Raw genomic sequence first — 25896 nt, 5'->3', positions numbered from 1 at the left:
GGACAGCGCAGGAGGGGAAGACCCTCTATGAGGTGGATTGATTCAGTGACTGGGGTAATGGGGATGGGTGTGTCGGAGGCAACGCGATTGGCACAGGATAGAGCGGGGTTTAGGGCTGTTGTACATAGGGTCGCTATGAGTCGCAAGCAACTCGATGGCACATAACAACAACAACAAAAACAAATGGTGAATATTTCCTAGTATCATTACCTTCCTAGCATAAAGTCAGCTTGGTTATGATGGTTTTGCTTGGTGTGGTTTTTATGTACATAAAATTTGGCTTTTTATTTAGCACTTTTGTATCTATTCATAAGTAGAGTTCTGGTGGCCTAATGGTAAAAATTTGCACTACCAACCCAAAAGCACATGGTTCAAATCCACTAGCTGCTCCATGGGAGAAAGATGGGCAATCTCCTCCCTTGAAATGTACAGCCTGTGACAATCCACTGGAAGGTCTGCTATTAGTTCCAATTTTAGCCCTCAATTTTCCAGTAAGTTGAGTTCGGGCTTAAATCTTCCTTTTGTTACCCTTTGTGGAATTTTGAAATATGTTTCTCTATTTGATAAGTTTTAGTAAAACAACCCTATAAACCATCTTGGCATAGAGTTTTTGTCTTAATATTGTTGTATAATGTAGAGTCGGGACTAGCCCACAGGTTATCATCTGGTGGGTTTTCAGAGGCAATTAATTGCATGCTGGGAGATTGCCTGTTCATTTCCAATGGAGCAGCTGGTGGCCTTGAACCCCCACATGCCTTCAGGATTGTAGTGCAGCTTCTTGCCACTAGGCAACCAGAGTTCCTAAGTGGATTTGTCTTAATGTTCTTGTATACTCTAGAGTCGGAACCAACCCACGGCTGAACCTCTGGTGGATGGCATAGAGCTTTTTATGAATAAGTCATGACTACTGATTATACTTCTTTAATGCTTATAAGTGTGTTCGTTTTATACTATTTTTTAAGTTATTATTGACTGGTTTTGGGGTTTTGTTTTTTGGGTTTTTTTTGTAGAAAATTTACCATTTCATTTAGGTTTTCAAATCTGTTAGCATTAAGGATCCTGGGAGAGTTTTTAATTTTTTTTCAGTTTGGAGTTCATGTACCATGCAGGTCATGTTTGGTATAGGTTTTAATCTTTTTTGTGGCACAAGCCTGGGAGTTTTGATATATCACAAATGACTCACCCCCTCTTCTATTCAGTGCCTGAATTCTGATGGCCTATTCTGTTATTTCACTGCTAAGCCAAAGGCTGTGCCTCTCTGGCAGTTTAAATCCATCAGTCACAATGTGATCTCGAGAAAGATGGGCAATCTCTTCCTGCTTATTAGCAGTTTTAGAAACTCAAGAGAGGGTCAGCTATGAGCTGGTTCCAACTTGATAGAAATGAGTTAGTTTGATTCACTGCCTTGGGCTAGATGGTTTGGTGCATTATTTTCCTAGTTTCTATTAAATGAAGGATGCTCCTCATGCCTTAAGTTTATTTAAATATTCTGGTGACAGTTTATGTGACTGGTAGGAAAGATGTGCAGAAGTGGCATCCACTTCCTAAACAACATGCGATAGAAAACTCTATGAGCTTTGATAAATGTCAATAGTTATAGAAAGGATTCACGCCTTTTGCTCATAGGGTCACTGTGAGTCATGCTCGACTCGAAGGCAGTGAACAACAAAGTACACCCCCATCAAGTTAGTTGTGACTCATGGTGACCTTCTATTTGGTTTTTACAACTATAAATCTTCTTACAGGGCGACACTATGCAATTTTTGCCAATGAATAGCTGGTGGATTAAAAATGCTTATAGTTAGCAACCGTACACATTCATACTACTGCTGTTGAATGAAAGACCTGAACACATGTGTAACTTTCATCATTTCTCCAAGTTTATAGTTTCTGGAGGCAAGCTATTTTGGAAGTGGATGCCACTCGTGCTTCGTTATAATCGGGAGCTCCACCACACACTGTCCGCCATGGGTAACCATTATTGCATTTGATACATCAGTGTTGCAGTGTTTGGCATCACAGGAACCATGAGTTACCTCTGTATAGCAAATGGACAGACCAGTGCTTTCCCTCTTAGGAGAATGTTTAACCAAGTACACTTAAAACTACACAAACATTTTGTAAAATGATAGCCACCTGGGTGGTTTTGTGGTGCTTGGAGGCTATACCACTGGCATTTCAAATATTTGTAAAGCCACTTACATAGTGGATACGTTTCAGGGGGGTATCTAGACAACAGACAAGGGAGCACACATGGATCTTTGAAATAATGGGCTTTAAAATATGCTCTAAGTAGCAGGAGAACACTGTCTGACATGGTGCCTAATGAGACCATCAGGTTAAAAGTCTTTCAAAATATGACTGAGGAAGAGCTACCTCCTCAGAATGGAATCTACTTTAATGACGAAGATCTTAAGTTGTTGATGTATGGGATGTCTCAAAGTGATGAGAAACAACTGCACACATCCAGTAATAACTGGAATAAGAACACTTAAAAGTTAAAAAAAATATAATAGAATGCACAAAGATATATCCTAAACGTTGTTGTTGTTATGTGCCATCGTTTGCAACTCATAGCGACCCTATGTATAAGAGCTCTAAACACTGTTCTATCCTGTGCCAACCTAGTCATCTCAAATGCACTTATTCTCACCGCTCCAGTCACAGAATCGATCCATCTCATCGAAGGTCTTCCTCTCCTTAGCCTTCCCTCCACTCTGCCAAACATGATGTCTGTCTCCAAGGACCAGTCCCTCCTTGCAACATGCCCAAAGTACGTCAAACGAAGCTTCAGAATCCTTGACTTGAAGGAGCATTCTGGCTTCACCTGTTTGTTCTCCTAGTAGTCCATGGTCTATTCAACCCTCTTCTCCAGCACCACAGTTCAAAGGCATCAATTCTCTATCAACCCTATTCACTGTCCAACTCTGATGCATATAGCACGTAATTGCAAAGACTGTAGCCCAGATCAGGCGCACCTTAGTCTCCAGCCTGACATCATTGCTCTTCAGTACTCTTGAGAGGTCCCTCACAGCCGACTTTCCCAATGCAATTCGTCTCTTGATTTCCTGGCTGCTGTTACCAAGAGTGTTGATTGTGGGGCCAAGCAAACTAAAACTGTTAACTATCTAAATCTCATCGTTATCCATACTGATGCTGCCAATTGGCCTAGTGGTGAGAATCTTTGTTTTCTTGATGTTGAGCTTCAATCCATATCGAAGACTGCAGTCCTTGACTTTCTGCAGCAAGCGCTTCAGGTCCTCCTCAGTTTCAGCAAGCAGGGTTGTGTCATCTGCATAATGCAGGCTGTTGATGACTCTTCCACCAATCCTGATGCCACGTTCCTCTTCGTACAGCCCAGCGTCTCAGATGATCTGCATAAAGATTGAAAAGGTATGGAGACAGAATACATCCCTGATGGACCCCCTTCTTGATTTTGAGCCATCCAGTGTCTCCCTGCTCTTGATGACTGCCTCTTGGTCCAAGTACAGGTTTCGCATTCGCACAATCAAATGTTCTGGGATTCCCATTCTTCTCAGAGTCATCCACAGTTTGTTGTGATCCACACAGTCAAAAGCCTTTGCACACACAGTCAATGAAGCACAGATAGACATTCTTCTGGTATTCTTTGCTTTCTGCCAAGATCCATCTAACATTAGCTATAATATCCCTAGTACCATAACCTCTTCTAAATCCAGCCTGTACATCTGGCAGTTCTCTGTTGACATATTGTTCCAAACGTTTTTGGATAATTTTCAGCAGAAACCTGCTTGCATGTGGTATTAATGATATTGTTCGATAATTTCCGCACTCTGTTGGGTCACCTTTCTTTGGAATGGGAACAAATATCGATCTTTTCCAGTCAGTGGGACAGCTGGCTGTTCTCCAGATTTCTTGGCACAACTTAGTGAGCACATCCAGGGCAGTGTCTGTCTGTTGAAATATGTCAACTGGTATGCCATCAACTCCTGGATCCTTGTTTTTTGCCAATTCCTTCAGAGCAATTTGAACTTCCTCCTTCATCACCATAGGCTCTTGCTCATATGTCATTTCATGAAATTCTTCTGTGTCAGCCAATTCCTTCTGATACAGTGACTCTGTTTATTCCTTCCATCTTCTCTTGATACTTCCTGGATCATTTAACATTCTACCCAAAGAATCCTTAAGTATGGCCACCTGTGGCTTGAATTTGTTTTTTAGCTCCTTCAGCTTAAGAAACGCTGAGCGAGTTCGGCCCTTTTGATTTTCTAACTCCAGTTCTCTGCACATGAAATGGATGAGTATAGAACATTTTGAATCAGACAATCATAGGATTTACTATGCCAGGAATGACAAAACAGAATGGTGTGACAATCATCATCAAAAAGAACATTTAGAATAATACCCTCATGTCTATTTCCTTCCTTTGCTTATTATACATGCTTATGGTACTTTTTACATTTTGTCTTTCACATTTTCTGAGCGTTCATTTTATTAGGTTCTGAAAATATATGAGGATTTGGGAGGCGTTTTTATCTTCACAACTAGTCCAAGGCTTTAAATGGCTAGTCCACTAGTTCACTTAGATGGCTGCAAAAACTGTGGGCAAAGTGCAGAGGTGACAGGGTCCAACTTCAATTAACCTCACTAGAAGGAATAATTCCCATTAGCAGAAACATTAACAGAATAATGCTTATTTCTATAATGCTGGACATACCCCTAATTCCTTATATTTTTTTACCAATTCTGACCACAATTGTCCCTCTCCCATGGCAAACACCATAACTTGGTTTTGATAATTTGTTGTAATGGTCATACAGAACTCATATATAATATTCATAGTTACTGGGTTTTCTCGTGAAGTAAGCTGTTATCATTAAAGTTGAAGGTTGACTCATGAAATGGTTCCCCAATTTGGACAGGCTCTTCTCAGTGCTTTAAAGCAAGCCTTTCTCTGATGTTCAAGCTGGTTTCTGCTCTGAGCAAGTGGTACAAAACTCCTGTTGTTGTTATGTACCACTGAACTGGAACTGACCTATAGCTGATCCTCTGGCAGATTTTCAGAGGCAGCTAATTGCAAGGGAGTAGATTCCCCATCTTTCTCCCATAGATCAGCCGGTGGATTTGAAACATGTACCTTCAGGATAGCAGCAGTTTCTTGTCACTATGCCACTGGAGCTCCAAGACTAATTATTGTTGTTATGTGCCATCAAGTCACAGCTACCTAAGCCCTACACCCTGCTCTATCCTGTGCCAACCTCACTGTCTCTAACACACCTACTCCCATTATTCCAATCATTCAATCGATCCATCTCATTGAGGGTCTTCCTCTCTTGTGCTGTCCCTCCACTATCCCAAACATGAAGTCCCTCTCCAAGGAATGGTCCTTCCTTGCAACATGACCGAAGTATGTCAGACAAGCTTCAGAATCCTTACCTCCAAGGAGCAGCACAGTTTCACCCTCTCCAGGATGAACTTGTTAATTCTCCTAGTAGTCCATGGTATATTCAACACTCTTCTCCAGCACCAAAGAGCAAAGACATCAATGCTCTATCATCCCTAGTCACTGTCCAGCTCTCCGACACATAGCACGCAATTGCTAAGACAATGGCATGGATAAGGAGCACCTTAGTATCCAGCCTGACATCGTTGCTCTTCAGTACTCTGGATAAGTCCCTGACAGCTGACTCTCCCAGTGCAATTCATCTCTTGATTTCCTGGCTGCTGGTACCAAGAATGTTGACTGTGGAGCCAAGCAAACTAAAACTGTTACCTATCTAAATCTCTTCACTATCCATAGTGATGTTGCCAATTGGCCCAGTGATGAGAATATTTTATTGATGTTGAGCTTCAATCTATATTGAAGGCTGCGGTCCTCGACCTTCGGCAGCAAGTGCCTCAGGTCCTTCTCAGTTTCAGCAAGCAGGGTTGTGTCATCAGCATAATGCCAAGTTGTTGATGAATCATCCACCAAACCTGGTGTCACATTCCTCCTCGTACAGCCCAGTATCTGATGATCTGTTCTGCATACAGATTGAAAAGGTATGGAGACAGAATACATCCCTGGTGGACACCCTTCCCTATTTTGAAACATGCAGTCTCTCTTGCCTCTTGGTTCAAGTATAGGTTTCACATAAGCACAATCAAATGTTCTGTGATGCTCGAGTCAGCCACATCTTGTTGTGATCCACAGTCAAAAGTCTTTGCACAGTTAATGAAGCACAGACATTCTTCTGGTATTCTCTGCTTTCTGCCAAGATCCATCTAACATTTGCTATAATATCCCTAGTACCACAACCTCTTCTACACCCAGCCTGCACATCTGGAAGTTCTCTGTTGACGTGCTGCTCCAGTTGTTTTTGGATAATTCTCAGCAGAATCTTGCTTGCATATGGTATTGATATCGTTCAATAATTTCCACTGTCAGGCCACCTTTCTTTGGAATGGGAATAAATACTAGCTTTGCTAATTATGTACCCACTGCCACCCAGACTTTGCCAATAAGCCTAGAACCTAAAGTACTTAAGCTCCATGAGTCAGTGAAACTAGTTTCTTGACAAATGTACTAAGGCAACCTCTCCACTGTCAAATATATACTCAGCTTTCTTGCCCCATGTAGTACTGGGAGCCCACAGCTCTATTTCATATTGGTCTACTGGTATCTGCCACCTCTGTTGTTGCCATCTCATCCAGTGTTGTACCATTTCTCTGGTGTTACAACCATGTCTCATTTGTGCTAAGATCTCAGGTCCAAAGTACTGTCTGCATTTTTTTTCTTGATGGAAGTAAAATTTCTTGGCATATATTACCTAGTGAGCATGTCCAGGGTACGTCTGTTTCCTGAAATATCTCAACCGGTATTCCACCAATTCCTGAGGCCTTATGTTTTGCCAATGCCCTTAGTGCAGCATAAATGTCTTCCTTCATTATTAGTTAATATGCTATTTCCTGAAATCATTCAGTGTTGACCATCTGTTTTTGGTACAGTTACTCCGAGGCATGTGATACAGAAGGTCAAGGACTGTAGTTTTCAATGTGGACTGAAGCTCAATATCAGGTAAACACAGGTTTTCACCACTGGGCAATTGGCAGCTTTATGACTGATGGAAAAGAGATTGAGATTGTTGCTAACTTCATCTTGCTCGGTTCCACAGTCAACACTCTTGGCACTAGCAGTGAGGAAATCAAAAGATGAAATTTCACTGGAAAAGTCTGCTGTTAGAGACCTCTCTATATAGTACTGAAGAGTAACACTGTCTAGAGACTAAGGTGCACCTGACTCAGGCCATGGTCTTCGCAATTACTTGCTATGCATCCTAGAGCTGGACAATAACTAAGGATGATAGAAGGATCGATGCCTTTGAGTTTTGGTGCTGGAGAAGAGTGTTGAACATACTGTGGACTGCCAGGAGAACAAATAGGTCTGTTGTGGAGAAGGTGAAACCAAGTTCCTCCATGGAGTTAAGGATTTGAAACTCTGTCTCATAGACTTTGTAAATGTGGCCAGTAGGTACTAGTCCTTAGAGAAGGACATCATACTAGGAAAGGTGGAGGGATAGCACAGGATAGGAGGACCCAGGATGAGACTGACTGACTCAGTGAATAGAGAAATAGGAGTAGGTTTATCAGAGACAATGAGATTGGTTCAGAATAGGGCAGGTTTCAGAGCTAATGTACACTGGGTCGCTATGTGTTGCAGGTGACTTGACTGCACATAACAACAGCAACAACTCTGTGTATTCCTTCCATCTTCTTTTGATGCTTTGTGTATCATTCAATTTTGAGTCTATGGAATACTCAGCTTGATTCTTGAATTTGTTCTTCAGTTGTTTCTGCTTGAGATATGTTAATAATTTTTCCTTTTGGTTTTCTAATCTACATCTTTGCATATTTCATTGTATCTTGCTTTGTTTTCTTGAACTGTCCTTTGAAATCTTCTGTTCAGCCTTGTGATATAATTTCTTCCTTTTGTTTTTGGTTCTTTATATTAAAGAACAAGTTCAATAGTTTCTTCTGACAGGTATTTTCTTCTTTTCTCTTTAATAATCTTATGCTTTCTTCATGGATGATGTCCTTGATGTTATCTCACAAGTCATCTGGTCTCTTGCCATTAATGTTAAATGCATCGGATCTCTTCTTGAGATGGTTTTTAAATTCAGGTGGGATAAATTAAAAATCACACTTTACTCTCATGGACACGTTTTCATTTTCTTCAGTTTCAATTTGAACTTCCATATGAATAATTGATGGTTTGTTCCAGAGGCAGCCCCAAGCCATGTTTTAACTGCTGATACTATACTTCTCTACCACTACTTTCCACATATGTAGTTAATCTGATTCCTGCGTAGTCCATAAAGTTAAGTTCATGTGTATAATAACCATTTACAATTTTTTAAAAAACCATTTGCATACTTCATAAGACCACCACTATGAAAACAAGAGGGTAACTCGGGCATGGAGGAATGCATAGGGCAGAAGTAGAATGCTCTGACAATGAACACTGTAAAGGATCTGGATAGGGGAGGATTAACCTTGGAAGAAGTGATGAAAGGACAATATGGCTACTGCAATTAGCAAGAGAGAACAATATATGTACAGGGAAGTCCCTCTTTGTTACTATGAAATCTTTTTATATACCTTGAATTTTTAAACAACAGGCTTTAAAGGGTTGGTTCATAGCTAGGGGATGTACATAAATCAGATGTTCATAACCTAGGGATTGGCTATATTTTCTTAATCTTTATTTGGAGTAATTTTCTTATTTGATAATTATAATTTTTCTTATATTGACTATCTTAAATATTTTTTTCTGAGTCTTAAATCTTAACCTTTTATTAGCTGTTGGAATATACGATTTATTTTTTAAAAGAACATATGTATACTTTAAATCTTTTATTGTGATAAAGAGAACTATTCAGTGTAGAAATAAAATATTTTATATTTTGCTGCTAAAAATTTTGTTAGTCACTACAGAAATTAGGCTAAGAACTTTCAAAAACTTTCTCCCTTGAGTTAGAACATCAAAGTATTTATAACATCAAGGTATTTAGCACTCACTTACTTCCTCTGAGTCTGTTCTAAAGCACACTGGTCCTCCTTCAGATTTTTGAGACTGTAAAATCTTAACAAGATGAGACTTCTCTTATGGACTTCTATTGGGGGGTTTGAACTGGTGTAGATGGGCAGCCTTTGATTAGCAGCACATGCTACAGATTATAGCACTAGAGCTCCTTTTTAATAAATAGAGTCTGTATTATCTTCCTTGGAATATACTGGCTATTACTGAAATATACTGATGTATTAGAAAATTTACCTACTCTTATTTGTGCGCACTCATGCATCATAAATCTTTTAGAGAAAAAAAAAGCACACAGATTATAGTCTAATCTTCCTTTATTATCATTATAGAATTTGAAAACATTTTCAAAGGGAAATTTTTATTCTAAGATATTAGATTTTAATGTTTAAGGATAAGAGATTAGGAGATAAGCCATATTATATCTTTTTTTCTCCAGTTCTTAAGTTTATTATTCAGCTCTAAGTTTATAGTAAGTCTCATTAAACTAATTATAAAAATTTTTAATGATTAGATCTAGCATTTTTGCACATACAGTCAATACTATACATGACAATTCTTGGTGCTGGCTTAGGAAGTTATTGTAGAAGAAAGCTTATTCATGTCTATATATCTAAGTGATAATATCTCCTGATACACTTTTAAAGAAATTGTAAGTATATGATTTGAAAAAATAGAAGGACAGGCTTATTACAAGAACAACTTTAAAAAGAATTTTGATGTTTTTGATTTCAACATCAAAGAGTAATTTTTCATCACTAAGTAAAAAAAAGGATTTTAAACAAAAAGAAATAACATATGCTGTTTACAAAATGTCTTATAAAAGTGAGTTTAAGTGGAAAGAAACCCATAAACTGATTTTAAGAATAAAAATCCTTGAAAAAAGCCTAAGCTTCACTGCAGATTTGGCATTAAAAATATACTGATAGTAATAACATACTATCAAAATGTATACAAATGGCAGACATGTAATTTGTATATTTAGTAAATGAAATAAATCTATCTTTTAATCTCCTCATGAACTACTTCCAATGTCAATATTAATGAAGTCTTTAATTTTATCATATAATACAAGCACTAAAGCACCTCCTGTACCACGAAGAATATTGGAAAAGGCACCACGAAAAAATGCTTTGAATCCCTCATGTTTGTATATCTTCAGAAAACAATCCAACGTTCCTCTATATTGCCGTTCAGACTCACCACTCTATTAAATAAAAAGAAGAGTTTTAAAAATATTAGTTATATTAGTAAATTTTATCTTAAGATATTTTTATTCAGAATGAAGGAAAGTAAAAGTTTAATATTATACTAAGTAAGTATGTGAGTTAACGGATACATCATTAATAGTTTACCTAATGGTGATAGAGTATATTTCTCATTTTCAAGCACATTTAAGAATTGAACACACTCTGAGCTTAACAAATTTTAAAGGATAGAGATCTTTTTACAGAGAACTCTTCAAGTCAATTGGCCAGGTAGTTGTCCTCCAGATTTCTTGGCATAACTTGGGGAGCACATCCAAAGCAGCATCTTTTTGTTGAAATATGTCAACTGGTATGCTGTCAATTCCTGGGGCCTTGTTTTACTTTTCCAATTCTTTCAGAGCAGCTTGAAATTCTTCCTTCACTACAATAGGCTCTTGTTAATATGTTGTTTCTTGGAATTCTTCTGTGTCTTTTTGGTACAATGACTCTGTATACTCTTTTCCATCTTCTTTTAATGCTTCCTGGATCATTAAATATTCTGCCCAAAGCATCCTTAAGTACTGCAACTCAAGCTTGAATTTGTTCTTCAGTTCCTTCAGCTTAAGAAATGCTGAGTGTTTGGCTCCTTTTGTTTTTTGACTGCAGCTCTTTGCACATTTCATTATAATACTTTATAATGTCTTCCCAAGCTGCCCTTTGAAATCTTCTGTTCAGCTCATTAATATCTTGATTTATCCTTTTGCTTTGGCTTTTCAGCACTCTGTACAATATTCAAAATATCTTTTGATATCCATCTTGGGCTTTTCTTCCTCCTGTTTTTGTAATGACCCCTGCATTTTTCCTGGATGATATAACCCCTCCCCCAACTAGTTTATTTACAAAATTAGAATACATTGTTTTCAAAAACAAATTCTTTCAATTTCCCTCAACCCCCACCCATCAAATTGTACAACCCCATGATTAAGCTCCTCCTCCCCCTGCACATCCTCATTCCTCTGATTCCAACCTCTCCCATCCCTCTTGGATCCTTATACTAGTATTTATCCTTGTGGGACTGAAGTAGTTCACTAAGCATAACGCTCTCCAGTCCCTCCCAAGTTAGATAATAAATTACAAAATCACTGCTCCTGTGAGCTGCATAGTATTCCACTGTGTGAATGTACCATACTTTCTCAATCCAATTTTTTTTTTTGGTCGTTGGACATTTGGGCTGTTTCCATGTATTTGCTATGGTGAATAATGCTGCTATGAACATTGGTATACAAATCTCAGTTTGTGCCTCAGTTCACATCTTCTCAGGGTATATTCCAAGTAGTGGAATAGCTGGATACTTGGGAGTGAACCTAACTAGTGATAAAAAAAAGACCTATACAAAGAAAAAGACAGAGCATTCTGCAAGACACAATAAAAGACCTAAAGAAATGGAAAAATGTGCCCTGCTCATGGATAGAAAGACTCAATATTGTGAAAATGACAATCCTATCAAAAGCAATCTACATGTTCAATGCAATCCCAATCCAGATACCGAATTAATTTTTCACGGAGACTGAAAGGGAAATTATCAAGTTTATGTGGAGAGGCAAGAGACTCCGAAAAAGCAAACACTTCTGAGAAAAAAAGTGAGGTTGGAGGCATAGCACCCCCTGAGCTCAAAACCTACTACACATCAGTAGTAACCAAAACGGCATTGTACTAGTACAATGACAGGCACACAGACCAATGGAACAGAATGGAGAACCCAGAAATAGGCCTAGCTATTTATAGTCAACTTATATTTGACAAAGAAATCAAAGCTATCAAATGGGGAAATGACAAACTCTTCAACAAATGATCTGGCAAAACTGTACTTCCACCTGCAGAAAGCTGAAACAGGATCCACATCTCACACCATACACAAAAATCAACTCAAGGTGAATCAGGGACCTGAAAGTAAAGCCCAAAACCATAATGTACATAAGAGACAACCTGGGATCAAGCTTAGAAGCGCTAGTCTAATGTATAAAGAGACTGCCAAATACAACCAGAAATGAACAATCTGAAGATGATAAAATTGATGCATGGGACCTTCTAAAGATTAAATCCATGTGTGTATCAAAACCTTTTTCCAACAGGCTGGATGATATTCTTGATATCCTCTCACAGCTCATCTGGTATTCGCTCATTAATGTTCAAGGCCTCAGACCTGTTCCTGAGATGGTTTTGAAATTCAGGTGAGTAGACTCAAGGGCAAATTTTGTTTCTGTTTATTTGGTTTCATTTTCCTTAGCTTCAGCTTGAACTTGCATATGAGTAGTTGCATATGAGTAGGTGGCCTGTTCCACAATCAGCACTTAGTTTAGCTTTCACAGCTGATCTTAAGCTTCTCCAGCTATTTGGAAGAGACCTATATTTGTTCCCATTCCAAAGAAAGGAAATTATCCAAATTATTCCAAAGAGTGCAGAAATTATCAAACAATCTCATTAATAGCACATGCAAGCAAGATTCTACTGAAAATAATCCAAACATGATTGGCACAGCACATCAAAGGAGAACTGCAAGAAATGTAAGCTAGGTTTAGAAGAGGCTGTGATACTAGGGATATCATAGCTAGTATTAGATGGATCTTGGCTCAAAGCACAGAGTATCTGTGTTTCATTGCCTATGCAAAGGTATTTGACTCTGTGGATCACAACAAACTGTGGCTAACTCTGAGAAGAATGGAAATCCCAGAACACTTGATCGTGCCTATGCAAAACCTATACTTGAACCAGGAGGCAGTCATCAGAACAGAGCAAGGAAACACTGTATTGTTCAAAATTGGGGAGGGTGTATGCCAGGGATTTGTCCTATCTCCATACCTTCTCAATCGGTATGCAGAACAGATTATCTGGAGGCTGGGCTCTATGAGGAGAAATGTGGCATCAAGATTGGAGGAAAACTCATCAACAATCTGCATTATGCAGATGACAAAAGCCTGCTTGCTAAAACTGAGGAGGACCTGAAGTGCTTGCTGCAGAAGGTCAATGACTGCAGCCTTCAATATGGATGAAGCTCAACATCAAGAAAACAAAGATTCTCACCAGTGGGCTAATTAGCAGCAACATGACAGGTGATGAAGAGATTGAGATTGTTAACAGCTTCAGTTTGCTTGGCTCTGCAATCAACACTCTTGGTACCAGGAGACAGTAAATTAAAAGACTAACTGCACTGGGAAAGTGCTGTCAGAGATCTCTCCAAAATACTGAAGAGTAATGATGGCAATCTGGAGACTAAAGTGCACCTGATCCAGGCCTTAGTCTTGCAATCACTTGCGATGCATCAGAAAGCCGGGGAATGAATACAGATGATAGAAGGAGAATTGATGCCTTTGAGCTGTGGTGCTGAAGAAGAGTATTGGATATACTACGGACTGCTAGAAAACAAAAAAGGTCATCCTAGAGAGGGTGAAGCCAGGCTGCTCCATGGAGGCCAGGATTCTGAAGCTTTGTCTGATATACTTTGGACATGTTGCCAGGAGGAACCAATCCTTGGAGAGCGACATTATGTCTGGGAGGGTGGAAGGACAGCACAAGAGAGGAAGACCCTCAATGAGATGGATTGATTCAGTGAGAGGGGTTATGGCAGAAGGTTTGTCAGACACAGTAAGAATGGCACAGGATAAAACAGGGAATAGGTTTGTTGTACAGATGGTTGCTATGAGTCACAAGCAACTTGTGAGAATTCACTTTAAAAAAGATAATTAGACTAACTGACTACATGATCAGATCAGCACAGAAAGGCATTTCACAAAATCTAATATGCTTTTATGACCATCTATTGGATTTCTGTGATGTTAGGGATTTACTATTAAAAAATGTCCTTCCTAGCCACTGATTTTGACTTTACCATGTGGATGGGCAGGAATATGTGAATAAGGTGTGTTACTGTCAAATTGGATCCAATTAGCACAGGAGGAGTCTGCCCCTCCTGCTCCAGCGGAGCATCTGGTGGATTCGAACCACACACCTTTGGGATTGCAGTGTAACTTCTTGCCACTAGGCCACCAGAGCTCTGTAAGACTTTTAGCTTTGATTCAGTGGTGTAGCAGGCCTTGCTCCATCTCACATCAGGTTGGGAGGAAGAGTTATCAACACCCTGTATTATGCAGATATGAACAAGACATGAAGCACCTGTTGCAGAAGATCAAAGACCAGATCCTTCAAAACAGATTACATCTCAGCATAAAAAAACCCAAAAATCCTCATCACTAGACCATAGGCAACATCATGATAGACAAAAGATTAAAGTTGTCAATAGCTTTGTTTTACTTGTATCCACAATCAATGTCCACAGTAGTTGCAGTCAAGAAGCCTCAAGATGTGCTGCACTGGGAAAAGTGCAGTCAAGGACCTCTGCAAAGTAGTAAAAAGTAAGGATGTGGGTTTAAAGACAAAGGTGCATGTGGTGACAAGAGTTTGTTGTATAAAATGGCTTTAAACAATGGACTGATCTGTACTGGGTAGTCTCTCACCATTAAATTAAGCAGATTCATCAGAAACAATAGGACTATCAAGACCAACAGGAAAAGGAAATATCATTCATACTTTGAGGCCAGAGATTCTTGAACCAGCCAAACCAGGATCTACCTACGAGCAATGGCAGCTGCAGCAAAGAACCAGAGACCTACCTAAGACAGAAATGACTTGAGACTGCTGCCACACAAAGCCTATGCCAGAGGCCTTCATCAAGCTTTCTGGAGGGAAGACATGATCCCATAACTGACAGAACTAAGGGAATTTCGTAACACTATCCAAACCCATGAGGCTGAAGGTAAAAAGGCCTGCAAACCATGCTTGAGAAGTTGTCTGGACTGAAGGATTATATCCTGCTGACAACTTGAATTATAGTTTAGCTTCTCTAATTTTCTCTAACTGTGAGTATGGTTCTACAGTCTGTGTGTCTAGTGAAATGGAACTCAGATTCAGTAGGACGGTAAGACTAGTTTTGGAATAAGCAGGTGCAAGAGTATGGAGACCAATACTGACCTTATAGGAATTAGTTTTGTATGGTAATGTTGTTGATGGTAAAATTCTCCTTGTGGATTTAGAAGAAGTCATACTTGGCTATCCCGTGGTCTTTGTTCTTTTTATAGTGTATCTGATCCAAGTCCTGGTATTTCATGGTATTGCAGTATAGGACAAAGTTCTGATCAATTGTTCATAGGGTCATTATGAGTCATACTTGACATTTTGTTTAGCAACAAAACCAATGCTATGTATTCCTAGCATTATTTCTTCTTGGACCATTATTGTCTGTCTTCAGTATTAGATTGAGTTTAGATGCATGTTTTGTTTTATTTTGTTGTGTGTCACCATAAAATTTCCTTTGAAATTCTAATTAAGAGCAACTCCTCATGTGTCAGATTTGAGCTGTGCTCGATAAGGTTGCCAATGGCTAAGTTTCACATACCTGATAGTTTTTTCTTGTAAGGCACCTATGTACGGATGGTTTACAATCGCCAACCTTTTGATTAGCAGCCAAGAATCTCTACTGCTTAGGGAGTCCACTGCAGTTATAAAAACCAAATGAAGTTGACTTCGATCGAGCTAAATCCGACTCACAGCTACCACATGTTACAGACTACACTTGTTCTACTGTAATCCTTTGGTTCTAATATTTATAGAAGTAAACTGCTAACCTTTCTTTCTGTGGCATTACAGGGTAAGTATAAACAACCAAAATCTATGTTATTTAGTTGACAGAAAACAGTTTGTACTCCTAGCTTTGCAAATTAGGCACTCAAATACTTGTTGTGAAAAAAAATGTTAGCAAGTAAGAGCAATGCAGATTGAAAGTATCAAAATTTTGGTTTGAGAGTTTACATTCAGAGCTTAGGTCAGTATAAACCAGACTGCATCCATAGAGTTAAAAATATTTATTTTATTAATATATGCAACAAATTACCACATATATATAAATTACTTGTGACTAGATTTATTCTACTTACTCTTTTCATCTAAAATATATACACTCATCCAATCCCTGCCATTCCCCTTCACCTTCCAAACAATGTATAAGAGTGTAAGTCATTTTTTTTTGTTTTGATGTTAGATGGAGAAGCAGCATTGCTCTTCTATGGCTGTTTTAGGACAGAAAAGAATATACAACTGAACACATAATGCATTTCTTCTTGTTGTTATTGTTTCTTACTTGAGGGAAACAAAAAATGTATCATGTTTAGCTAAACGTTTCTAAAATTTGAGTGATGCCTGAATATTGGAGATAATAGAAAGTTCAATTAAACATACAAATAATGAAAGAAAATACCTGCATCATCATGCGTCTTCTAACTGTGTCAAAGGGATATGAAAGTATTCCAGAGCAGGTAGTCACAATTTGAGCAATGAAAAAAGAAATAAGAAATGGGGTTTCCTTTGGTTTTGGTAATAATCCCTAGAAAATAAAAAAGTTATCAAGTAATCATGTAACTCCAAAAATATATTAAAATCTTAAGTCACAGATACTTTTATATGAAAAAGGATCTGTTTACTTCAACCACACAGTAAAAAGCCGGAATTAACATAGAAAGATCAAAATAACAGGTGATAAGAATAGAGAATTTCATATATGATTACACTGCAAAAGTCTATTTGCTATTTTACAAGGGGTTTGTTAATAACAGCATCCAAAAGGAATGGCAAAAACTGATCTAATTCCTCACAGTTCAAAGTAATTGGCGGGGGGTGGGGGGGGTGGAGCTTGCTTTTGTCAACAACAGATGATGTTCAAGAGTATCAGTTTTAAAGCTTTAAAGTAGTGAAGAAATTATGCTCCTAAATTTTATTATGGAGATCTGGTGACCTGGTGGCTAGATGCGGTCCTGCAAGCATGCAAGCATAAATGTTGTTAAGTGCTGTGCGGTCGCAGATGACTCATAGCGACCCTATGAACAAAAGACCTAAGCACTGTTCGTAGAGTTTCTGGAGGCAAGCCATTTCAGAAATGGATGCCACTCCTGCTTCCATGCTTGCTTTAATTGGGAAGCTCCACCAAACACTGCCCACCATGGGTAAACATTATCGCATTTGTCACATCATTGTCACAGTGTTTAGTATCACAGCAATCATGAGTTACCTTTGTACAGCAATGTACAGACCAGTGCTATACCACTTATACAATGTATCCTAAAGGTACGTGGTTCAAATCCATCAGCTGCTCTGCAGGAGAAGGATGGGTAATCTCTTCCCTTGTGATTCAAGTGCCTCTGAAAACTCTCCAGAGGGTCAGCTGTGGGTCTGTTTTGACTTTACAGTACACATCATCACCACATTTTATTAATATTGAAGGTAGGAGCCGAGAACAAGGAAAGAGAGTATACAAATTTCATGATATCCTGTAATATTTATTAACATACCTAGCTAAAAAAGAAAAACTGAAAGTAACCTATCTAAATTACAAGAAAATGACACGCAACTACATTTATACTAATGAAGGAACACAGGCATACAATAAAATCTGTGAAAGTAAAAACCTGTATAAGGAAGAAACCTACCAGAAAAGAAAAGCAAGTATTTTTCATTAAAACAAGTAACAGAAAAATAGTATAATTATATTTTGTCAAAGATGGAGAACTTACAAGACCTGGAAAAATAAGGAAATTTTACCAAGCTCTTGCAGGCTCCACTGCAATTTATAAACCTTTTATTACTTTTTCATATTTTAATTTTACTTAGTAATACCTATGTTAATAAGGACAGCAGCAAGCCACAGCAGAGAATACCAGAAGAATGTGGTTTTGTGTGTGTGTGTTTTATTGACTACACTAAGGCATTTGAATGTGTGGACCATAACAAACTGTGGCTAACTCTTGAGAAGAATGGAAATAACAGAACCCTTGACTGTGCTAATGCAAAACCTATACTTGGACAAGTCGTCAGAACAGAGCAAGGAAACACTGCATGGTTCAAAGTTGGGAAGGGTGTACACCAGGGATGTGTCCTATCTTCATACCTTTTCAATCTATATGTGGAACAGATTATCTGGGAGGCTGGGAGAAATGTATATGAAAATGTGGAAGACCCTTTAATAGATGGAATGACACAGTGACTGCAGCAATGGGTTCAAGTATGTAAGAGATGATGAGACACCGATAAGAAAGGGTTCACATCTGTTGTTCACAGAGTTGCTATACTTGACTCGTCAGCACCTAATAATAACACATAACATGGGAGATTTTCTTTAACATGAAGAGGCATGTCCTTTGAGCTAGCAGCACAATTCCTGATGGATTATGCCACCAGACTTCTCTGAACAAAGTAACAAGTTAAACCAAAGAAAGGAGAAATTTCGTATTACACTCTTTCCCTCTATATTTTATGCAAATATTACCAAGGCACTAAAATGTAGTAAAACATTTAGCATTATCCCTAAGAAGTTCTTGTGGCTTACAGAAGCTAGTAAATGCAGTAAAACACTTAGTGTTCTAGTAAATGTTTAGTAAATGTCTAATAAAACATTTAAAGTTCTAGTGGCCTAGAGAAGCTGAACCTTATGAAGAATAAGGTATCAAGATTGGAGGAAGACTCATCAAAAACCTGCATTATGCAGAAGGCACAATTTTTCTAGCTGAAAGCAAGGACTTAAAAGTGCTTGCTTCAGAAAATAAAAAACTATAGCCTTCAATATGGATTACATCTCAACATCAAGAAGACAAAAATTCCTCACTCCTGGACCAATAGGCAACATTAAGATAAAGAAAAGACTGAAACTGTCAACAACTTCACTTTACTTGGATCCCCAAGCAATACCTTTGGTACCAGCAGTCAAGAAACAAAAAGATGCATTGCATTTGGGAAGTCTGCTGTCAAGATCTCTACAAAGTAATAAAGAGTAATGACGTCAGTTTAAAGACTAAGGTGCCATGATATTTTCAGTCACTTGCTATGCTGAGAGCTGCACAATGTCTAATGATGACAGAAGAATCATTGCCTTTGAGTTGTGGTGGTGAAGTTACTGAAGATTCCATGTACTGTCAAATGAATAAACTGATAGGTTTTCTATAAGGTACAACCTGGTGGCCTAGTGGCAAGAAGCTGTGCTGCAATCCTGAAGGCCACCAGCTGCTCCACAGAAGAAGGCTAGTCATCTCCTTCTGTGCGATTAACTGCCTCTGAAAACCCGGAGGGTCAGCTCTGGAAGGTCTTGGAGAATTAGTTCCCGGAGGGTTAGTTCTGACTCTCCGGTACATAACAACAACAACAGCAACAACCACCATCGCCAGAATGTTTCTTAAGAGACAAGGTGGCAAATCTTTTCCTCATATACTTTGGACTTGATATTAGGAAGTGCCATCACTCGGACAAAGATATCATGCTTGAAAAAGTGGAGGATCAATGAAAGACTGGAGGACCCTCAACGAGATGGACTGATAAAATGACTGTAGTGATAGGATCAAGAGTGACACAGATGATGAGGATGACAAATAATAGGACAGGGTACAGACCTATTGTTCATAGGGTCTCTATGAGTCGTACTTGACCTGACAGCACCTAGCAACAACAACAGTGGTAAGGAGCTGTGCTGCCAATCCAAAGGCACACAGTTCAAACTGACCTGTTGCTCTGCAGAGAAAGATGGGCTATGTCCTCCTACATAATTTAGTTTCTGAAAACCTGTTGAAGGGTGAGCTGTGAGTTACTTCCTACAACTGCTTTTCAGAAGAAAGATGAAGCACTCTGCTATACTTTTGGAAACCCTATGGGTTCTACTCTGTCCTATTCTATCAAGTCAGCATAGATTCCAAGACAGTGATGTTTTTTATTTTCAAAAATGACTGTAAACTTATCATTTACATGTAAAAAATAACAAACAGAAAATTAGAAAAAGTGTTAAAGCATGCCTTGCTATATGTTAAAGATTCAGTTTTTATATAAGCCTAATCATTATGTCTTCCACTTGCAAAATAATTTATGATTCCTCTTTCAATGTTAACATAATAAAACATTAGTATGTATCTTTATGTCGAAAGTCAGATCCAACTGTTGTGTACTGTTGAGTCAGAAGTGACCCACAGCGGACCCTCTAGCGGGTTTTCAGAGGCAGTTAATTGCTTGGGAGAAGCTTACTTATCCTTCTCTCATGGAGCAGGTGGTGAATCTGAACTGTGTGCCTTTGGGATTGTAGCTCAGTTAAACAATGCAGTAATTAAGCAGAATTCAATGGTATTTCCCTTTTTTATATTTTTGATTTCTACTATTTTAAAGTAAGCATTTATTTACAGGTCACAGTAATTAGAAATATTTTTTTAAACTACTCATTTATTCAGTATATTAAAGCTAAACCTCTCCCTGCCCTCTTCCCCCACAAATTACCTTAATTGTGTCATAAACACCAAAATAAGAGGCTCTGTATACAATGATGCCCTGAACTGAAACACCAAATCCTTGGTATAAGCCAACAATTCCATCTGATTTTGCTATTTTTATAATACAGTCACCCAAACCCTTGAATTGCCGTTCATTAGGACCTAAAAGAAAATAGTTTAAAATATATTAGCAACATTATATAATAAATACTTTAGTGAAAATAAGTTAAACATTTTACATATTCTAATTTTCCTACATTGTTTTCTTATAATTCTCTCTAAATGAAAAAAGCACTTATTAAAATATTTTCATTCATTTAAAATAACTAAACAATTAAAATGTCAAGCCATATATTTTTTTGAAAAGTAAATGAAAATGCTAATTTCTTAAAAAGTAGTCAAGTACCATCAAAGTAACTTAAGACATTTTGATAAAATCTTCAGAGAAAGTAAGTTTTGGTTGCAGTCCAGATAAAAGACGTGTAGTCTGCTTTGTCTACATTTTCAACATTGGATAGTATGGGGTAGTAGTATTCTGTTCCATAAGGTAACCACGAGCCAATAGTTGGGTTTCACAAAACACTTAGGAATGAACAATTCTAGCATTGCCTTTACTCAAGAACATAAAAACAAAGGACTAAGACAAAGACAAATAGAAGTAAACATTTTAGATGCTGCAACATTGTTCTAGTGTTAGCTGGTTTTAGTTTTCCTTGACACAAAATTTCTTGTCAAACTTTTTAAACAGAAATACAAGCTGGATTCAGAAGACGATATGGTATGAGTGTTAACACTGCTGATGTAGAAAAAAAGGAGAATCCCCAAAGATGTTTACCTGTGTTTTATTAACTATGCAAAAGCATTTGACTATGTGGATCTTAACCAATTATGAAAAGAATACAAAGAACGGGAATTCTATTACACTTAATTATGATCATGTGGAATCTGGACACAGACCAGGAGGCAACTGTTCAACCAGAACTATAATTATAAGAATGTAGTAAGTGGCTCAAAATCCCTATCATCATCCTGAGCAGCCAAGAGGATTACTCTTCTGAACTGAAAACAAGTCTATAAATTAAATGGGGTCAACTGAGTAATCAACACAATTACTGATGATAGAATAGCATCAAGAAAAATAATTGTGAAATGTTAAGTAGTATCAGGAACAGAAAGGATCAGGAACAAGACACAGATTCAGTTGATTAAGAACAATACTGACAAGCAGAAGTAAGTAATACTTGGAAAATTGTAAGGAAAAAATGACTTTTAATCTATCTATAGCAATACAGTTTTAAAATAATTTTTTCCTCACAAAAAGAGCTTTGAGGCTATTATATAAGTAGATCTGGTGATGTAGTCCATAGCGAGTGTACTACCAACCTAAAGGTGGCACCTCTCTGTTGGTTGGAATCCATCAGGGCAATTCCCTCTCATGCAAATTACACCTTCTGCTAGAGGGCCAGCTATGAATCAGTTCCTACCTCATGGCAATGAACAACAATAGCAGCAGTAGAGACAATTCATAGCTGACCCCCCAGTTGGTTTTCTGAGGGTATAAATGACATAGGAACAAATGGCTCATCTTTCTCTCAGTAAGCCACTGAAGGATTTAAACGTCATACCTTTGAATTAGCAGCACAACTCCAAACGCTCCCCACTGGTAGTAATAGTGATTCTATGTGTCCAGATAGTGATCAACAAAGGATAAAACAGGACGTTTTAGGTATACAAGATCTCAATTTATTTCCTATTCATTGTTAGTGACCAAACAGGATAATTACAAAGATATGATAAATAAAATAAGGATAGAGGCAAAAAATAATGCCTAGCATGAGAACTGTATGCCTAAAACTAAAGGATATCATCAGTTGATAAAGAAGTAAATACACAGACGTAAGGGATGACTCTCTAGGAAAAAAGAAAATAGAGTAAGAATAATCTGTGTTTGTAAAGCTCCAACATATGGTTTTAATTTGCCAATTGCACCATGGGAGAAGAATGGACAATCTCTCTCATGTGACTGAATGCTCTGAACACCGATAAAAGGTCAGGTATTGGTTGGTTCAGACTTGACAGCACACTACTATACTACTACTTCTGGCCTTTTAAGAGAAAAAGAAAAAAAGTAGTATACATTAGGTCCCATGAATAACACGTGGTTGAAAATAAAAAGTTTAGACTTTACTTATTAACACAGTTTTTATTTGATAACTCTACTACAATAAATGGCTCAAAACACAAAGAAGGTATTTTTAAAAATCTCTTTACCTTTTCCAATGTCAGCACCTAATCGAGTTCGGGCAAAATCTAGTGGATATACTACACACAAGGATGTTGCCCCAGCAGCTCCACCAGCAGCCAGGTTTGCAAAAAACCACCTCCAAAACTGAAACATATTATTAACGAAAAAGTGGTTATTAAACTACAAAATTGGACTTTAAGACAGCTGGAAAATTTGTCTATCTACAGAGGTTTAAAAAAGCACCAGACTTAAAACTACTTTTATCTAGAATACATACTTGTAAAAAGAATGTGACTGGACCTCTATTAATTCCATAAAGAGGAACAGTTCCCATCAATTACAGCACAATACCAATTCTGATGGGGTCAGATATTCGCTCATGAGGTTCTCCAAACCTACTTCTAGTGATTTTAACATTAACCACACCAACTTGCTGTTCTACCAAGTCCAAAATCCACTGCAAGGCCACAGAGAAACATACTCACTGTTACAGGGCTTATTAGGGAAGTTACTAAGATATACTTTAGATTGAAAATAGGATGCAATTAGAAAGGACTTAACAAGTGTGCTTGTAGGCTCTGTAACTTTAAGCTTCTTGTTTTGGAGGTCACTGTTACAAAGCTCTCTTGTTGTTATGATGTGCCACTGAGTCAGAAATGACTCATAGCTGAACCTCCAGTGGGTTTTCAGAGGCAGTTAACTGCACTGGAGGAGACTGTCCATTCTTCTCCCATGAAGCAGTTGGTAGATTTTAACTTCAGGCATTCAGGATTACAGTGCAGCTTCTTACCACTAAGCTACCAGAGCTCCCTTAGTTCTGCCACTTATGGAGTCTCCACACCATGGAGTAAGCATGAGTGAAGGCTCCTGGCTCTGGCTCCAGAGGACAGCAATTCCATTTCATCTCCCTCTCACTTTGGTTGCTGTCTTTGCCTAGGTAATTGTTAGAATGGTAAAGGAAATCTCTGGCCCTGAAGGACACAAACTGCAGTCTATTCTTTTATGCTCACAGATTCTACTGCTAAACCTACTTAATTTAAACCAGGTGGGATGGCAAAATTGATCAGTTTTATCATGAGTTGTTTCCATGACAGGTTTGCATATTCTCATCCAATCATGTGGTGGAAATCAAAGCTAACGGACTAGAAAAATAATTCTGAAAAATCAGCCTACAACACAATATTATCCTTTCATGAAAAAGGAATTTAAAAAGCCATAGTTTTAAAAAAGAAAACATGTTGTTATGTGCCGCCAACTCACAGTGATCTTATGCACAACAGTTCTTAACCCTGCTGTATCCCGAGTCTATCTCACTGTCTCTGACACACCTACCCTCATTATTTCAGTTAGTTTTTTCCAATTCATTTCATCTGGAATCTTCTCTTGTGCTGTTCCTCAACATATCCAAACATGATATACTTCTCCAAAGGTTGGTGCCTCCTGGCTACATGCCCAAAATTTTTGCCTCCAAGGAGCGCTTGGCTTCACCTTCTCCAAGACAGACCTGTTAGTTCTCTTGGAAGGCCATAGTATTTATTAAGGTTTTAAATTATCAGATAGAAACCTTCCTTTTACCAATGTATTCTCCAGTGACGTACTATTATATCAATCAGTAAATACTAAACATCTTTAACGAGAAGGATGTTTTTATTTTTATATGGTGAGAAACTCCAAATACTTCTCTTCACATCCATGTAACTTTTGTTTCACATTAAACATATGTATGATATAGTCTAGATATGTTATAACAAAATTCCAAGATATTTCCATGATCTCTGTGCTTTAATACTTGTTTTGAGGGGCTGTCAAGTCAATTAAGACTCAAGGATAACCTGAGAACAATAAATCTGAACCTTGCCATATTTTGCACCATCCTCTCAAGATCTGTCATGTTCAAGTTGATGGTGGTAGTTACTGTGTCAATTCATCTACCTTTTCTAGCACGCTGTATTTTTCAAGGATTTACTTTTGCTGACAACATGCCCAAAGTATGTGAGAAAAAGATGCACTATCTTTGCCTCTAAGGAGCATCCTGGTTGAAATTCCTTCAAGACAGATTCATTTGTTCTTTCTGCACTACTCTTCTTCAACACCACAATTCAAAGACATTGATTTTTCTTTTGTCATCCTTATCCACTGTCCAACTTTCAAATGCATACATTGCAAGTAATTGAAAAGAATATGGTGTACCTTAAACTGACAAACCTGCTTTATGACTTTGACTAGGTCCTTGACAACAGATTTTCCAAATGCAATACATCTTTTGACTTCTTGACTGCCAATATCACAGGTGTCGACTGTGAATCCCAGTAAAATGAAATGTTTGAAACTTTTAGCTTTTTCTCCATCATGATGTTGCCTATTGGTCCAGTGGTGAGAATTTTTTTCTTGATGTTGAGATGTAACTCATATTGATGACAGTCTTTGATCTTCAGTAAGGGCTTCAAGTATTCGTAACACTCTGCAAGCAAGGTTGTGCCATTTGCATTATGCTTCTTATTACAATTCTTCCTCTAATCCTAATGCCATATTTTCCTTCACAAGTATTGAGAAAGACTGTAATTCTGATACACACCCTTTATGATTTTGAAGCATGCAATGTTCCCTAGTTTTGTTCAGACAAATGTCTCCTAGCCCATGTATGTGTCTTATAAAAGTACAATTAAGTTTTCTGGGATACTCAGTCTTCTCAATATTAGCCATAATTTACTATGATCCACAAAATTTTTATTTACTTAATCTTCTGATCAGAAGTCTCTATAGCTAACTCTCCAAATTAAATCTTCTGATTGTAAGTGTCAAGGGTTTTTTTAGTTAGCTTGTGGATCTTTCATGTATATAGAAGAATCCAAAGTAATCAATTAACATTTTAAAATAATTGTTGTTGTTGTTGTCGTTATGTGCCGTCGAGTCGCCTGCGACTCATAGCGACCCTATGTACAACAGCCCTAAACTCCGCTCTGTCCTGTGCTAATCGCACTGTCTCCGACACTCCCATCCCAATTATCCCAGTCACTCAATCAATCCACCTCATAGAGGGCCTTCCTCTCCTGCGCCGTCCCTCCA

At 38.0% G+C, this 25896-nt stretch overlaps 1 protein-coding gene across 1 annotated transcript in view; it reads right to left on the bottom strand.

The window, feature by feature from the left end:
* Window positions 1–10061: 10061 nt before the first annotated feature.
* SLC25A31 (solute carrier family 25 (mitochondrial carrier; adenine nucleotide translocator), member 31) overlaps window positions 10062–25896 on the bottom strand; it is a 42143-nt gene continuing 26308 nt past the window's right edge. Inside the window, 4 exon segments of the mRNA XM_006887575.1 lie at window positions 10062–10262; window positions 16550–16675; window positions 20593–20747; window positions 22857–22974. Coding sequence (XP_006887637.1) covers window positions 10062–10262; window positions 16550–16675; window positions 20593–20747; window positions 22857–22974 — 600 coding nt within the window.

Source organism: Elephantulus edwardii, unplaced genomic scaffold, assembly GCF_000299155.1.
Source record: "Elephantulus edwardii isolate Elephantulus edwardi_28Jun2011 unplaced genomic scaffold, EleEdw1.0 scaffold00058, whole genome shotgun sequence".
In the NCBI taxonomy this organism is placed as follows: domain Eukaryota; kingdom Metazoa; phylum Chordata; class Mammalia; order Macroscelidea; family Macroscelididae; genus Elephantulus; species Elephantulus edwardii.
This window is presented reverse-complemented; position numbering and strand designations above follow the sequence as displayed.